General features: G+C 42.4%; 1 protein-coding gene across 3 annotated transcripts in view; it reads right to left on the bottom strand.

The window, feature by feature from the left end:
• Positions 1-17,326, bottom strand: part of rif1 (replication timing regulatory factor 1) — a 48,706-nt gene that overhangs the window by 15,447 nt on the left and 15,933 nt on the right. For all 3 annotated transcript variants that reach the window (XM_047370783.1, XM_047370785.1, XM_047370784.1), the window contains exons 27-32: positions 15,875-16,017; positions 15,701-15,790; positions 15,569-15,623; positions 6,559-9,399; positions 6,339-6,467; positions 6,175-6,261 (exon numbers count right to left, since the gene is read on the bottom strand). In XM_047370783.1, coding sequence (XP_047226739.1) covers positions 6,175-6,261; positions 6,339-6,467; positions 6,559-9,399; positions 15,569-15,623; positions 15,701-15,790; positions 15,875-16,017 — 3,345 coding nt within the window. The remainder of the gene's footprint in view (positions 1-6,174; positions 6,262-6,338; positions 6,468-6,558; positions 9,400-15,568; positions 15,624-15,700; positions 15,791-15,874; positions 16,018-17,326) is intronic.

Below are 17,326 nucleotides of genomic sequence, written 5' to 3'. Positions count from 1 at the left end.
TCGCTCCAATTATTCTTACAGCCTTTTCTCCGCCGCCTTTTTCCACCCTGGAGGAACAGAGGCTGAACAAGCTCTGTCCAGTCGGGGCTCTGCGGGCCTACTTGGACAGGACTAGCAACTTCCAGAGAAGTAATCAGCTTTTTGTGTCCTGGGCAAAACCTTTTAGGGGCAAGCCCATCACAAAGCAGCCTCTCTCACTGGATTGTTGGAGCATTTGCGTTATCCTATTCAAGCCAGGGGCTACAGCCCCTGGTGGGCCTGCGTGCTCATTCCACCCGTGGCATGGATGCCTCCTGGGCCCTCTTCAAGGGGATGTCTATCCAGGACATATGTGCAGCGGCGAGCTGGTCTTCTCTGCTCGCTTTTGCTCGATTTTATAAGTTGGACGCCTCAGCTGTTTTAAACCCTGGGTCCTTACTGGAATAGGATAGTCTCAGCTAAGCGCTGGAGGTTACTAGAGATAAGCTGTCTCCATATCCCATAGTGAGACATCGAAACGAATGCTGTGAATGAGAACTTTAGGTTACTTGCGTAACCCCGGTTCTCAGAGTAGCATGAGTGAGATATATGGGAAGAAACCTGTGCCATCAGAAACTGAATTTGAATTGCTCTGACTGAATTTGCATTTGTGTAATTTGAAATGAAATGCATTGATTTGAAAATGTATTTCACTAAACTGAAACTGAATTTCATGGTTTGAAACTGAATTCATTTCATGTATTTCGTTGTATTAAAAATTCAGTTTGAATACTTTCAACTTTCAGGTCTGTAATTCAATTTCAGTTCCAAACTTCAGTTTTTTGTGTTACACACCGGGTCCTTGAGGATATCCACAGATTAATCAAACACAGATTCATCGATTTACGTTTCACATCAGGTTAAACTTCCTTTACGGCATGTTGAGCTGGAGCAGTGCAGCATACATGAGCTGGGCGGATGTCAATCACCAAGTCAAATCAGCATCTATAAGAAGCACCATGTAAACAAATGATGGTCAAACAGTAACACTTATGTTACCTGTAGCTATTAGCTAAACATACCAGATTAGCATAGTGTGCCGCCGGTGTTACGTCGGTCTGCGTTTCTCTTGCCCTTACCTCAGCGTAACTTCTGTTGCCTAGTAACCGTGTTAGCGTGAAGCACAGAGCTGTGAAGCTGAGCAAATGGAGCCTGAAGGTTAATAACGCTGTTTCTACTGTAAATAACTACACGGTTTTTATTTACCCTTTTACATATTGGTGATGGCTTATAATGCTGTTTTGTTTTTAAAATGTTATTGTTGCACACATTGGCGCATTTGTGGAATTAAGCGATAGCTTGATAAACTGATCAGATATTTTAGGTTTACACAACAACATTCTCGTCTAAATACATTGGAAAAGGTCACAGAATGCACAATATATGCAATTTTATTCACAACTTTTCTCTCTCCTCCAGCCTTTGCTACTTCCGTTTGAACAATCTACTTTGAGCTGCAATGAATCATGGGATAGGGTGGGACACGGAGGATACACCGGACCCATGTATCAAATCTGGGGATAATAAGGACGCATTTGTTGGAACCTTGGAGATTAGACAGCATTTGTTGCCTCATCCAGGACGTTATCGGCCTACAAATGCATCCTTCAAAGGATGCAGTCCTTAATTTGGACAGACATCCGTGAATCAGTAAATCTGTGTTTGATTAATCTCTGGCTTCAAGGACCCGGATGTGTGACACAAAAAACTTAATTTTGGAACGGAAATTGAATTTCAGACCTGAAAGTGAAACTAATCGAACTGAATTTTCAATACAAAGCAGAGCAATTTTCAAAGCAAACAAGTTCAGTTTTAAACCATTAAGTTCAGTTTTAAACCATTATATTCAGTTTCAGTTTAGTGAAATTCATTTTCAAATCAATGCATTTAATTTCAAATTACACAAAAACAGATTCAGTTTGAGCAATTCAAATTCAGTTTCTGATGGCACAAGTTTCTTCCCATAATGTCTCACCAGACAACCCTTCTTGCTGGGGCGAAGCGAGAAGAGGTAGTTATTTCGAATGACGCTGTGTCGTGGCGCAAGCTACTTATAGGGTAGGTGACGCTAGCGTCGCGATCACCAGCCAATCAGGATTGGCGTAATGACATAAATGCTTCTGCGGAATACGGCAAGGGGCGTATCCCATAGTGAGACATCTCCCTCACGCTATTCTGAGAACCGGGGTTACACAAGTAACCTAAAGACTTAACCCCCATGCCCGAGCGAGGAGATCCCAGCGAACAGGGAGTTGCCGGGGCTCTCCTGCCGGCAGACAAACTATCTCGGCATACCATGACTTTGCTGGCCAATGGGTTGCTACCAAAATTAGGGACAGACCCTGTTTGTGCACTCCCCATCTAGAACAGGTAGTATCATTTTGACTGGGGAAATGCATACAGGAGTAAATTGGGCCATATAGAGCATTCTGATCTGTTATGGAAAAGAACAAAAGACAGGTAATGGAGAGCAATACTGCACCCAGGTTAAGTTGTCCAGGGACATGAGTAGCTCTAATAGACAGAGTACGCTGCACCACTGCAAGAGGGTGCACCATAGCTTTAGGAGAGGAAGCGAGTGTGTCCTTTCCCCTCTGTTTATGTGTGAAATCATAGTGGTGTTGTTTGTCCTGAACTGAACATGTTGGTCTGACAGAACCTGGCAGACATGTTGCAGAGCCAGCACAACTGCTAAGAGCTCCAGGTAGACTATGTAGAGTATAGATTGAACTGGTGTCAAAACCCCCCTCACCACCACGCCATCGCACAGAGCCCCCCACCCCCTCAGGGAGGCATCCGTGGATAGTACTTTGCAAAAGGTTACTCTGCCTTTTAGTGAACCACGGCACAATAGTCCTGGTTCCCACTAAGGGCGGAGAGCCAACATACAGGCAGTGGTTATCGTTATCTTTGTGCAGCGGGGACCTCATCCACAGAGCAGGTGGGTGCGGGTCCACTGTTGGAACGGGCACATCATCAGAAGGCCTAATGGTACTACTGGGATCATAAATGCCATCATACCCATCAGTTGTAGGATAGTCTGGAAACGCAGGTTGTGTCCAAACTGAAACTGAGCAAGGCAGCGGTGAAAAGCAGCCACTCTGTGGTTGGAAAGATGCGTCTTGATGGTCGGGGCATATTTCCAGCCCGAGAAATGAAACCTGCTGACTTGGGGTAAGATAAGTGAAATTGCAGACGCCTTTTTCTCTGAAAAGTGCTAGCGCTGCCTCCACACATTTTTTAAAGATGCGAGGCGCTAGAGACAGACTGAAAGGCAGTATGAGGTACTCGTAAGCCCTGCCCTCAAAGGCAAATTTCAGAAACTGCCTGTGGGGTACAGGTGTATAGCTACGTGAAAGTAAACGTCTGTCGATTGTGGCGAATTAATTGCCAGGGCTGATAGCACTCAGAAGCTGCTTGAGTGTTAACATTTTGAACTTTATTTCTGGAGGTATTTGAGAACTCTTAAGTCCAAGATTGGACGAAGCCATCACCCTTTCTGTGTTGTGATGTCTGATGGCTCAAGCTCACGGGTTGCGTCAATCTCTTAGGTGGATTTGGGTCTCACAATACGTCTGGGGATGATACAGCGCACCGCTTCGGTCTGCTTTTCCTCAGCTCAAGAGATTGGCAAAACAGCCCATCAGCTACCGCCGGTTCATCCAGGTAGACAGCTCTGTCCCTAACCAGGATGTCAAAGAGCGTCAGCCACAGATGCCTTTGCGTGGCCACCGATGATGCCATCCAACTACTGAGAGAAAGCATTGCACAGCGGAACACACGGAGGATGTAGTAAGTGATCCTCACCTCATTTAAGACCTGCATTAGAGGGCTCTCCGGCAGTGATTGTGCTCCAAACTCCGGCAGGTGCATTGCTTGGTATGTCTGGAACATAGTGATGGAGTTCAAGGCACGAGCAGTGGTCGCTTGAGCTCTGTGGGTTCTTTTTCAGATGAGCAGTGGAGAATCTACAGTGCTTGGACGGAAGCCATGTTGGACCACCTACGCCATGATTTGGGGACAGGGCCAGATATACTGCCAAAGACTGTTCTACAGGCAGAATATTCACCAGTCCGGCTTTTTTCGGTGCCTTCCAGGTCCAGATACGGTCCATAGCCCAGTGCTGTGGCACGGGTGGACAGTGGTTTGTTCCATGAAGATGGTGCTCGACTGCGGCCGGCTCTGCAGGGAGATAAAACCCGGTGAATTGCGATGGCTTCTCCGCAAGAAGTCGGGAGGGTCATTCCACGTCCATAGTTTCAGTTGCACAATGGCAAAGGGAGAAGAAAGACGTGTTGCCTGGGTCCAATGGGGCCGCAGCACCCTGACCCAGCAGAGACTCATCTTCTAAGCCAATGTCCAGCACGGTCTCGTCTCCCTGAAGAGGTTACAGTCAAAGCTGAGACCGAGCATCTTCATTGTTGGCTAACCATCAACATACTCCATATGGTCCGCCCAGCTGGAGGCAGGGACTCCGACCGAAAAGCTTTCCTCGTCGGAATCTGACGAAACCAGGTTTCCGACTTGGAGAGCAGTGGGTCTCACAGTGAGATAGCAGCCTCTTCCAGCACTTTTTCAATTTAACCCATCTCTCCAGGCTCTAGCGACAAAGCTGCCGACAGAGTGCACATGCTTCAGGCTCCGCCAACGCTCTGTGAATGATCCTGACACAAACAGAGAAAGCTTCTCATGAAGCAAGAAGCCCTGAGGACAGGAACTAATAGCCTGGTTCACAGATGTGTTCTTAGCGAGGTAAAGAGCGTAAGAACTTAGTAATGGTGATAACAGGTATATAGTGCAGGCAGGGCCTGTCACTTGTCGTCATCACATCATTTTCCTAGGAGGCATGATTAAAGTTTCAGCCAGGACATGCAGGGCGTAATATACTCATGTGTTGTACTAATTGAATCTACTGAAAGGGAACCATTGGTTCTTCATCATGCAGTCCCAGAAGCTCCTATCATTTGATTAGATGTTGCACATTGGAAATACATGACAATAATAATTTCTACAAATATACCCAAATTATAATTGCTAAATGTCGCTAAAAAGCTTCAAACCCAAAATAAATACTTTTGGTCACATCTAGGGCTGAAACAATTAATCAGATTGATCATGATTAATCTATTATTGAAATAATCTTCTACTAATTCAGTATTTAGATAATTGTTAACTGGAGTATACACACAACAAACCACTCAGAGCAGTAATTAAGCCAAAATTGTACAAAGAATTTATAAATTTTAATATAAACAGCCTTCTTTGTCTGTACATATGCTCTATTCAGAACTTCTCAGGTGGCTTAGCTTTATCTTCCCCTGGTTGATATTCTGTAAAACAAATCTCCTATTAAGCACTTTCCACATTATTAATCAATATAATAGTCAACAGATTAAAAAATTAGCAAAATAATCATTAGTTGGGGTTCTAATCACATATGTCTATTCTGATATATCAACTGTAGAAAATATTAGTAAGTTTATATTTTCTCACTGCACAACCTCCCTCAGGCTTAAGACTTTTTTGAGTTTATCAGCAAAATTCCATGTGGTCTGTCCACCAAGCACTTCAGTTTCCATGAACTAGTTGTAGCTCACAGTCCTACCACTAAATGGTATTAAAGCACTTCCTATATTATCATCGGTATAAGATAGGTATGCATCAACCAACATTTGTGGTATTCTTACACCGCCTTGGCTGTATTCACAACAGCCTATTAGGGGCTCTGGCTCAAACAAACACTACCTGGACAAACATCATGGCGACAGACAGTTGTATATAGCAGACAGCAGTCACTGAAATCCTCCTCAAGAATGGTAGGGCCTAGGGTGCCGTGAACAAGCACGTAAATGAACAGTTGAGTGGAAAGAAAAAGTGTGGTAAAAAGGTGCACAAGCAAGAGAGATAACCTTGAGGAGACAAGAGTTAAAGATTCAACACAATGTTCTGATGCTCAAACAGCAAGGCTACAAAGTTGGTTAAAACTCAATTATGAACTATTAGAACCAAATGTTTATAATATTAAGTCTCAAAACCAGTTCCAATGTTGGATTAGAATGATTCCTAATTCATTATATTTGCAACCATGCTTCAACAATAGCAGTAAGATGTTTTTCTTCCCCAGCTCGTTTGGCTTCCAAGAACATGATGACCTACCAGGCACTTCTTGGAGCTCCTGTAACTTTGACTGTGCAGATTTCTGGGGCTCCCGATCAGCAAGCCTTTTGTTGGAGTTGTGACGTGCTGGGTAAAAAAGCAGAATGTTGTTGTTAGGGAAACTGTTCACCACAGATAGGAAACGCACTACCCGTTTCTAATACCTTAGGTTGTGGGATGCTGCAGCCTTTGGACCTTCTGGGAGAGCTGGTTCTAAGTGCTGGGCTGCGCCGATCAATATCATCAGCCGTCTCTTGCTGTTGGATGGGGTTAGCAAAAGATACACGCCGGGACTACGCAGGTAAAAAGAATGAAACAGTTACAAATAAAAGGTATTACCTCCATCTTTAGTTTTGTGGATTTAAGGCTGCATAGGTTTCTTACCTTGGCAAAAGGAGAGGTCATCTCCACCTCTATTGGCCTCTTCTGACCTTTTTTGAGGATACTGGTAGAAGGGGAAGCTGAAGGTGACCATGTGCCCTTCATCCGTCCATTGGTGGGGCTTTGTCCAACATCTGGTTCTGTTGCAGCCTCTATGTCTTTCTGTTTAACTGGAGATTCCTGGGAAGCAACTTGTGAAGATACTGCAGGGCTGCAGTCAGGTCCAACAGCACCTGAAGGTTCAGTGTCAGGAGCCTTTTTGTGTTTGTCCCCAGATGTCTCAGTTTCAAAGTCTTTATTGTCCTGTAGAGGAATTTCCTCCTTGTCACTAGACTCTAAAACATGACATGTGACAGAAAGTTCTTCCTCTGCGGTGATCTGTGCACACTCCATTTGGCTTTGTTGAAGCTCTTCGTTTAAACATTCCTCTTCCGGAGGAGCTGAAAATTCTAGCTGGTTTGAGTTTAAATCCACCTGTTTTTCTATAACTTTATCTTCAGTTTCAGAAAAAGTTTCAGCTTTTTTCTCAGAGGTCTCTGAGACTTGCAGCTTCTCCTCAGTCGACATACAAGTCTCCTGTGTTGATGCGTTTCCGGGCCCAGCAGATTCAAGCACCCCTACTTCTTGAGAAGAATCTTTTTTATTGTTCAAGTCACTTTGATCAGTACTTCCCAGTGACTTGTTCCACTGGTTTGTGTCTTTTCTTTCATCCATTTTTAGAGCTTCAGTTTTCAGAGTCTCAGTCACCATTGGGGACTCAGAGTCTTCCTTATTTGGCTCAGTCTTGCTTCCCATCACCTGCTCTGATTCCTTTAAACTTTGTGTCTCTGATGATTCTTCTAAACTGTTTTTTTTCTCTAACTTTTGAGAAACAGCTTCTTCCATATCCAGTCTTTCCTCCTTCGATTCAAGAGTAGGAGGACTCTGCACAAATGCTCGAGGCTTCCTCCCTCTCCTTTTGCGAATTGAGTTCTCTAGGACCGTAGAAGACTCGGACTCTGATGTCTCCACACAGGGTGCAGATGATTGAGAGGATATCCGTCTTGAATATCTGCCCCTACCTTGAGACGACCCTGATCCGGATTCATCTAATGACTGGGAAGTTTCTGGGGTCAAGCTTGGATTAGATTCACCAGGTTTACTCCTCCTGGTCCTGCCTCCAACTACAGCTTCAGTCTGACTCACAGGAAGGGTGAGTGTTTGAGACTGTCCTGAAGAGCTCACACCATTGTCTTTGTCTTCAGACTCTGCTGCCTCAGATAATGCTTTGCTCCGCCTGGACCTACGTTTAATCTGACTGCCAGAAGATGAAGGTGTGACCAGAGAGTCTTCCTGGCTAGAGTTGTCCGTCACAGCTTCTATGGTGTTAATGTCGTCTTCCATCATGTTCTCACTCTCTAGCCTTTTTCTAGTTTCATCTTTGGACTTTTTTAGTGGAGAAGACATGACTGCATTAGAATCTATTCTTTCTTGCAATTTGCCTTTACTTTGGGGAGAAGATGCAAGAACCTTTTGCTCTTCCTTTAGGCTCTCATCATCTTCAGGCTTTACCTCTTCAGGCTGTTCAGTCTGAGCCAAAGGTACAACTGTTTGGGAGTCTGTGTTTGGATGAGCATCATCTTCCTTAGTCAGATTTACCATACCCTCATTAACAGTCTGGCTGGACACTTCTTTGGCCCTTTCAGCCTCACCAGCCTCCTTTGAGGCCATGCTTATCTGATCATCCCTTCTTTGCATTTGGCTTTGACGAATGGGGAGTGTTTCTGATTTGATGCCAGTCTGATTGGAATTCAGCTCACTGATGCTTCTCATTTTGCGCTCAGGAGACTTAAGAAGGTCCTCTGAAAGGCTGTAAAGTTTGATCTTCTTTCGAGGTCTTCCCCGAGTGTTACTTGGGCTGGATTCACTGGAGTTGCTCTGAGATTTTGATCGCAGTCTGTCTCTGGTGCTGTTCTCCATGGCAGCCAGCTTACTTCTTGTGTTCGGTCTGCCCACTGCTGAATTAGAAGATTCACTTTTTCTATCTTCTCCAGAAGATCTTCTTTTTACATGTGTGTATTTTGCCTCACGTTCCTCTGGGTCTTCTCCAGGGAGTTGAGGTCTTACTCTGTGACGGCTGGATCGTCTTGGTTCATCTGAAGGCGTCAGAGATGACTGGGAATCATCTAGCACTGGTTCAGATTCCTCATCCTGACTCAAAGAATTCATTTCTTCTGAGTAACTAGTGATTTCTCTATCCTCTTCTTTTGTCTGTGTGTCAGGGATAACATCTTCATCTTCTACTGAGTCACTTTGCAGTCTCTCAATCAGTCTTACAGGCTCACTTTTTAACCTGGACTCTTTAGGCCTTCGAGGAGACTCACTTCCAGGACACTGTGGACCAACCTTTCCTAAAGGAGTGGAAACCTGAGAGTTTGGATCTATGGATGTCTGTGAGGCTTCAGAAGACAATATCTTTTTAGCACTAGAGAGATCTTGACTGGTAGATGTTTTTACAAGAGGACCTATAAATGAGGACACACTACTGGGACTGGCAGGCTTTCCCTCGCCATACTTCTCCAAGGTAATAAATGACTGCCGCCGGCTGCTGGGTTTCTGAGGAGTCCCCGAGACCAAATCAGAAGAAGCAGACATGTTTGGACTTGGGCTGTCCGTTGATTCCATGTTGATGTCTTCAGTTCCCTCAGTGCATTTAGTAGGATCATCCAGAGAAACATTTGCAGAGTCTGGGATGCTCTCCTCCTCTGGCTGAAGTTCTGACGTTTTCTCGTCATCTCGGGGGCTGGCATAGTCTTGAGTTTCTTTTGAAAGAATTTCAGCATCTTCACTGGATTTCTCTTCTGTCTGAAAAACATTAAAGGAAAACATGCAAAAGTTAAAATATCTGCAGACATGAGTAGATACATGCTGGTGAGATGTCAACATCTATTAAACATCATCCAATTAAGTCATTCCAAGGATGGATTTAAGCCATTTTGTTTTCTAAACCTGGGTGCAAAACGTAGATTTTAGACAAAACTAAACATGAGTTTCTTTAAATAACAGCAACATGATTGCTTTAATTAATTTTAACATATTTGTAACTTGCGGTTGCAGCATAGAATGTAAATTCAACATTTATGTACATAAAAATAAATTGGTGTACTAAGTTTCTACCCAATTCGTTTTGCCAATATTTTAACAATATACGTGTTTATCCCCCAAGAGGGTTTTGTGAAGTTTGTGCTCAAAATAACATGCCCAAATTTAACAGAGTTTTTCCCAGCAATTACAAGCTCTAAATAAATAATCTTGGTTCAAATTAAAGAGAAGACTTAGGATATTCCATCAGAGGTGTATCACAGTAGCTGCTATTGTTCCTGAGATAATGAGCATGGAAGACAGAGAAAAATTAGATCTTTCTCTCTTGCCAGAAGTTTTCTTTTTTTTTTATATATATATAAATTGTACAGTAAATTAACATTTTAGAAGTACCATGAATAAGGCTACAAATGTTTAAAACCCTAAATCCACTTGTGGACATTACCTGTTCAGAGATTCATGCAGCTGAGGTAAACTAAAGCAAAGTTACAGAGCTTTTAGTAACAACATAAGTAGGCGTTTTGCCTATTGGCACAGTATGGCACATGTTGGCACCATTTACAAAAAAAATAGTGTTTTTACTTGCAAAACTTAAACTTTTTTTTTTTTTTTATGTTTAAAGTAGTTCGTTTTACTATTCGTTTTTTAAATTACCGATATTTATTTTCCATTTTTAATAAAACACGAAGAAACTGCTGTCTTTTGCTCAAACAGCATTCACATTCACTGACAGGCAGCGAGTTTGGTTGGTCCGATTTGCCCAAACAACCCCTCCTTTTAATTCATAGGGCCAACAGAATCAGATTATATCAAACTGATTGACATCAGTCCCACCAATCACCAGATGTAAAAAGACGGAGACCTGTGATGCGGACTTATCCTTTGTTGAATCAACAAGTTCTATGGAACAGGAATGAGGAAATGTACCACTGCCGCTTTAATTGCTCACTGGGAGATATAGTTACCTGCTAAACATGGAAACGAAACAATTATACATTTAGGAAAGAAAATTACGAAGGTAAGAAAGTTTTTAGACTGTTTTTTATTTATGAGTGATATTTCAGGTCTTCTTTTGCTGCTGGTTTGCGTGTGTACAAGCTGTCAGGAGGGCAGCTAAGACCAAGTTTTGCGGTGACGGCATTCTGTGGAGTTTGATTACTTTCTGATTCAACTGCTTGTAGTTTTTAACCGTGTTTGGTGTTCGTAGAAGTTGTTTATATCAGCTTTTAGCCAAGATTCAGACGTTTTAGAGGACACCACATGTCTGTTTACCAAAGGGAAGGTAGAGCATTGAACATAGAAAACATAAAGTACAAACCCTCCCCTGTTTCCGGAGGATGGACAGTATGAGGTTAAATAGCTTTTTGGTGACATGAAGTCATTTAATACTGGATAAATCCTCCCCTGGCATATATTCAGTTGCAAACAATGTAATCAAATTGATCCAGCTCCGATAGCTCTGTAGTGACAAAATGTTACCGTCAATAAAGCAATGAGTTTTGTTTAGTCACAAGGTTAAAACATACACCTGTCTTTTTCACCTTAAAATGGTAATTTTTCACCAAAGCACAGTGGATGATTTGCATGATTTACAATTATAGTTACACCGGTTGTGCGTGCTTCTCTAGCGAATGATCAGTTATGAGCTCACTTCGCCATGATCAGGTTTGTGCTTCAGCAGCAGATGACCTCACTGACAACAATGGTGTGCTGAAATGATCCGGAGGCAGGGAAAGTGTTGTAAGGAGTTTGATCATAGATATGTCACAGCTTGTTTGTGATTGGCTCCAAATCAGAGCTTAGATAATCCTACATAGAATCCTCTATTCTCATCTATCTTAATTATTTTTGTTTTTGACAATCCAAATCTGTTGACTGTAAGGATTATGATTGATTAATTAATATTTATCAAAACTAATAATCAAAAAAATCATTATTCAGAAAAACAATTTCTTAACCAAAAATCATTACTTACGAATACAAATCAGAGATGTCCTCTGGTGTTGTGGTTATGGGCTCAAAGTTGTTAATAATTTCAATTAGTTATTCATCACTAATAATTGATCAAATATTACCCAAAACCACTAAATGTCACTCAACCGCTTCACCGAAGGTGGGGGAACTTCAACCTTGTTTTGACGGATAAATCACTCTTGCACGAAATAAACACCAACGCTTCTCTCAATTATTATATATATATAGCTCTTCCAGGAATGGCCGTGTGGAGAAAAAGTTTGCCTGCAAGCCTTTGTCTCTCTAGATATGCGCCTCCATTGCATCGTCCTGTCAGACACGCTGGAAATGGCAACTAAAGTTTATTTTCTGCGGGCTTTATAATCCCTGGTGACGTCAGAGATGCGATGTCTGTTGAGCTGCGCATGTTCAACTGTGCAACCAAAATGGATGACTCCAACATGACACATGTACCGACAATTCTCTCTCCCCGTCATCTGTCATTCTATCTTTGCCTTCTTCTGGCTACAGTGACAGCAGACAGTTTTGTGTCCCAGTTAGTATCTGCATATCAAACATGCAAAATTTAGATACAAAAACAGCACCCATAAATCATTTCAGGTTTCATAAAATGCATTGCAAATGGTAAGGAATTATATTTGCATATCATCCTCCCATAAATTTCCGTGTTTGGGTCATTGTCATATTTTTTACATGTTCATGAAGGCAAACACGATAAAAAAACACCCACAATCCGAATAGGAAATGTTTGTAGATCAGCTTTGCGGACGCAAACCACACGCAAACCTTTTGAAGATCAGGCTCTTTGAGTACAGCCCAGGAAGGAGGAGCCACAGGAGGACTTGCCCATGATTTCATGGAGCCACTAACAAAACACTTCTCCCAGCCACACCTCTTTCTCATTACCTGCGTCAGCCCGGCTGATTGAATTAAGAAGGGAGCGCATAAGAACCTGAATGTCTTTGAAATTCGCTGGTGAGTAAGACTCGATTTCGAATAATCCTTGGATCCAAAGTTGGCTATAATCTGATGTTCACAGCATCCATCAATCAAAGAACAACCAAAAGTTCAGTTCAGATCAGCTGTTCATGCACCCAGCATGTCAATCATCAGGGCTGTTAACATAACAGGTATTATCTGGGCAGAGAAAATTATTTCAGGATGAATCCAAAACGTTTTTATTTGACGATGTTTTGCTTTGTTAGCTGTGCTAAAAGCAAAACCATTTGAGTGCTAATGCAAAAAGCGCACTATTTGTTCTGTGCCGTGTTTTTTTTTTATGTGGTCTGTCCAGCAGAGTAGCACTCAGAATGGAAGTCTGACTGTCAAGAAGAATCCCAATAGATTTTCTTTCACAAGTGGAGCATTACGGCTAACGCTATAATGATGGAAACGTAAGGGAAAAATAAGAAGCAAGAAAGAGAAAGGTGGGGCAAAAAGGAAAAAGGGAAAGAAGGAGAAAAGAATAGAGGACAGAAAGAAGGATGAAGAGAATACAAGATAACACCCTAGAAGACTGCTTCTACACCTGCAGAAACGCATATATAACAGTAATGTTACTGAAAAGTGCATGGTACTAATTACTGCAAGATACATTTAGTGGCAACTGCAGCTCAATATAGACCATTTGTGTATCTGTTAACACCTGAACCTAAACACCGCTGGGTGTAAGTGTGAGTGTGCTTGTGTATACAAGGTTTCTCCATAAAAATATGCAATAGCGAGTGTGAGGAGCCACAGACCTGCCACCCCAGAACCCAAGACAGACACAGACAAGATCTGAGCCTCACACATCCAAAGGCCCCCCAGAGCACGGGATCTCTGGGAGGACCACTACCAGGACTACCACAACCCCCCAGAGAAGAGCAGAGGAGAGCCCCAAGGGAACCACCCAGCAGCCACAGTGCAGAAGCCCCAGGGAGCTGCAGCGACGAGCCCACAGGTCCCACCAGCAGTCGTCTACGCCGGAGTAGATCGGTGTTGATGTAGAGTGCAATTAAAAAAGAAAAACAGGTGAGGAAGAACGGCTGCGACATAACCCCCAGAATCTTCAATGTCTACATGCAACTTAACATTTACAGGCAGGCGCAGGCACCAGAGGTGATGTCAATTAAATAGAGTCCCCTCTGGATGCCATTCAATATGCTAACCCCCCGTTGAAATGTTGTAACTGAGAGTGTCTAATTATAAAATAAATTTGGGGCCCAGGCTGCCATGGGAACATGGAAATGGAAACCCACCCCGCACTCCAATGATGCACCCGCAACCCAAGGCCCTACATGAGTGGTGGTGTGATGAAGCAGACAGATGGAGGTGTCTGGGGATGGGGAGGGAAAGACTGCGGGGCAAAATGCTCTCCCAGGGTGCCAGCTGCCTGGCTGACCCCAATAGGCACCGCCGTTCGCCAAGTTCCAACAAAGGAGGCAGGCACCGGCACATTTACTGAGCCCAAGGCCAGGGACAGACATTGGGCCTCGAAAACCGACCGAAAACCGGGACCAACAGGAGCAGACCAGCCAGTGCAGCACAACAACAATACGTCACACAAAAGAGGGCACACGACCAACATGCCCAAACACCCCCTGAATCCATAGCGCAGAGCCAACAGAGCGCCCTGTGTTGTGCTTTAAAGTTGACAAACATTATTTCAATGAGATGTTTTAAATACTGATGGTCCAGTAATTTGCTCCATTTAATCTGTTTTTCCATAATCCCCTTCCATTTACCTGCTAAAAATAGGTTCGAACATTGCTTAAAACCTGACAAATGTTGACCCTGCTAGCAGCTAACAAGCTAACAGCTCCGCTCAGGACCACAAAAACCGGTGGTGTTTTTGGGTGCTGTTGATATATGGCTTTGCATGGTAGTTTTATCTTGCATTTGTAGATGTAGCAACAAACTGTCTTAACGGACAATGGTTTTCTGAAGTGTTCCTGAGCCCACGTGGTAATATCTGTTACAAAATTATGTCGGTTTTTAATGCAGTGGCCTGCTGAGGGGTCGAAGGTCACAGGCATTCAGTGTTGGTTTTTGGCCTTCTCTGCTTATTTTCAGAGATTTCTTCAGATTCTCTGAATCTTTTGAAATTATGGACTGCAGATGATGAAATCCGTAAATTTCTTGCAATTGTACTTTGAGAAACGTTCCTAAACTGTGGGACTATTTGCTCAGGCAGATGTTCACCAAGTGGTAAAATTAGTCTCATCCTTGCTTGTGAACAACTGAGTCTTTCAGCGTCTCTCCTTTTATACCGCATCATGACCCTAAACATTTCCAATTAACCTGTTCACCTGTTGAATGATCCAAATAGGTGTTCTTTGAGCACTCCTCAACTTTCCCAGTCTTTTGTTGCTCCTGTCCCAGCTTTTGTGGAATGAGTTGCAAGCATCAAATTCAAAATGAGTGAATATTTGCCAAAAACAAAGTTTATTAGTTTGAACATTAAATATCTTGTCTTTGTAGTGTAATCAAAAGCATAGGTTGGACAGGATTTGCAAATCATTGTATTCAGTTATTATTTGTTTTACACAACATCCCAACTTCAATGGAATTAGCGTTGTACTACCAACCACATGTCTTCATGTATAGAAAGCTCCTATTTAAATGAAGTGCTCTTATCCAGTTTCTCTAGTTGTAGATGGTAAAATAAAATCTTTTCATAAAAGGTTTCAACAACGAAAGCCCCACTCCTTTGTGAAGTAACCAAAATGAAACCTCTAACCGCTGAACAACCGCGCCCCTAGGGTAAACATTTTTGCCACTTTGTAATGTTTTTCATTTTGTAAAAGAGAGAAAAAAAAAAGTTCAAGCAAGTCTTTGAAATGCTATTCATGCTCATTCTGAATGTATGGCACCGTCTCACCAACATTGTATGTAGAGAGAAATTGCTTCTATCGGAAAGAAATATCTGTCAACATGGAAAATTGTGCTTTAAGGAAAAGTTTTTATGTTATGTTACCTCACTGGGTCCCTCTGTAATGGCAGCGTCCACTTCTTTGGTTGGAACTTCGTCCCTGAAGGAAAACTGATCGTTACACAAGCGTCTTTAAATCACAAAGAGGGAATCACTGACATTACACGGTAAACTTACGAAGAGTTGTCCTGGCTCTGCGTGTACTGACTGAATACTGTTGTGTCCAGAGAAGCGTCAAGGTTGTTGTACATGGCGGGAATATCAACCCTGTACCACAGGAATCATCGGTGTCACATGGTGAAAGTCAACACTTGGAAATACTAATGACAAAAAAACCAGGGAAAATCTGACCTTTTGGTTCTTTTCACCTCCTTTTGGTGCTCAGTCAGAACCCTTTCCTTTGTCTCAGGAGGGATGAAGACAAAGTCGATTGAAGCCTCTTCTTCCAGAACCTCCCTACGTGGAGGTTTGGGGGAGCCAAAGTCCAGCTTTGTCTGCAGAAGGAAAAAAATATAGTACTTATAAACAGCCTTTGCCCTCAATGTGGTTCAGGTGCCGATTTAAACCCTTTTTTATTGTCAACATGTTTATTCTCTATTAGCATCATCTAACCAAACCCATAAGGTGTGATGCACTATATATTCTTTTTAAATGCAAGTCAGAATGAGCTCCTTTATTCTGTCTGAGTAGAAACTGATCAGTCATCTAAGGGACATGTCCACCATAGAAGATCAATGTCTGTGAGTGAAGCTGTGGACAACCATCAGCCACTTTCTGACTTAATGTGGCCCATACACCAGACTGCACCAAGCAAAAACTACAGGTGTACCGATCCAGAAACGATTCATAACCTTTGAACTTCACAGTTCTTTAATTTTAGAACCACAATCTTCCATGTATTTTATTAGGATTTTATATGAAAGATAAAAAAAAAAAGCTTAAAAAACAAGTGGAAGAAAAAGACATTTAAGGTTTTTATTTGTAAAAATATATATAAATATATTTAAAAGTGTGGTGTGCATACATATTCAGCCCCTGAATCAGTTAGTAAAACCAAGTCTTTCAGGTCAGGCTCTTCCAGCATTGTGCATCTACCACCTGAAATGTACCCATTCTTTAAAAACAGTCTTCATTTTATCGACTAAAACTTTTTTACATATAAAACTAGACATGAATTAAAGTCTTTTATAAGCATAAATAACAAAAATGATCGACATTTTCATCATCTAATAAAAGCTTAATATTGTAAGGGTTTCCCATCATTGTATTGAAGAGGCGCCCCTGTTGCTAGTGCCAAACAAATATCTTTAAAATATCTGCGTCCTTTAAACATCCAGTGTTGTAAGGATAGCAGCACTTACTCCCCCTGTGAGTAGCACCCACAACTCTCCTACTCCGTATCAAACTAAGTGGTTCAGGCTCCGCCCCCCACAAGCAACAAAAATTAACACGTCATCAGGGTGAGAGGTGTTGACCCGGCTGGGCTGTCAGTAAGGAAATAGTCTGTACATTTAAAGTAACTATTGAATTATGCTGCATTTATATTATGTTAAGATGCCATTCCTAGGGGAAAAACTGAAGCATGCATTTATAGCGGGACTGAGTGTAGCATTTCTTTCCACTTCAGACAGATTGAACAGATGTTGTTTTCTAACTTAAACCTGCATTAAACTTCTCCACAACTTTCTCCCTGACCTGTCTGCTGTGTTCCTTGGTCTTTGTGATGCCGTTTGTTCTCTAATGTTCTCCAACAAACCTCTGAGTCCAGAAACAGCTGCATTTATACCGATATTAAATCACACA

The sequence above is a fragment of the Girardinichthys multiradiatus genome, chromosome 7, assembly GCF_021462225.1.
Source record: "Girardinichthys multiradiatus isolate DD_20200921_A chromosome 7, DD_fGirMul_XY1, whole genome shotgun sequence".
NCBI classification, from domain to species: domain Eukaryota; kingdom Metazoa; phylum Chordata; class Actinopteri; order Cyprinodontiformes; family Goodeidae; genus Girardinichthys; species Girardinichthys multiradiatus.
The sequence above is the reverse complement of the archived record's forward strand: the minus strand, read 5'-3'. Positions and strand labels throughout refer to the sequence as shown.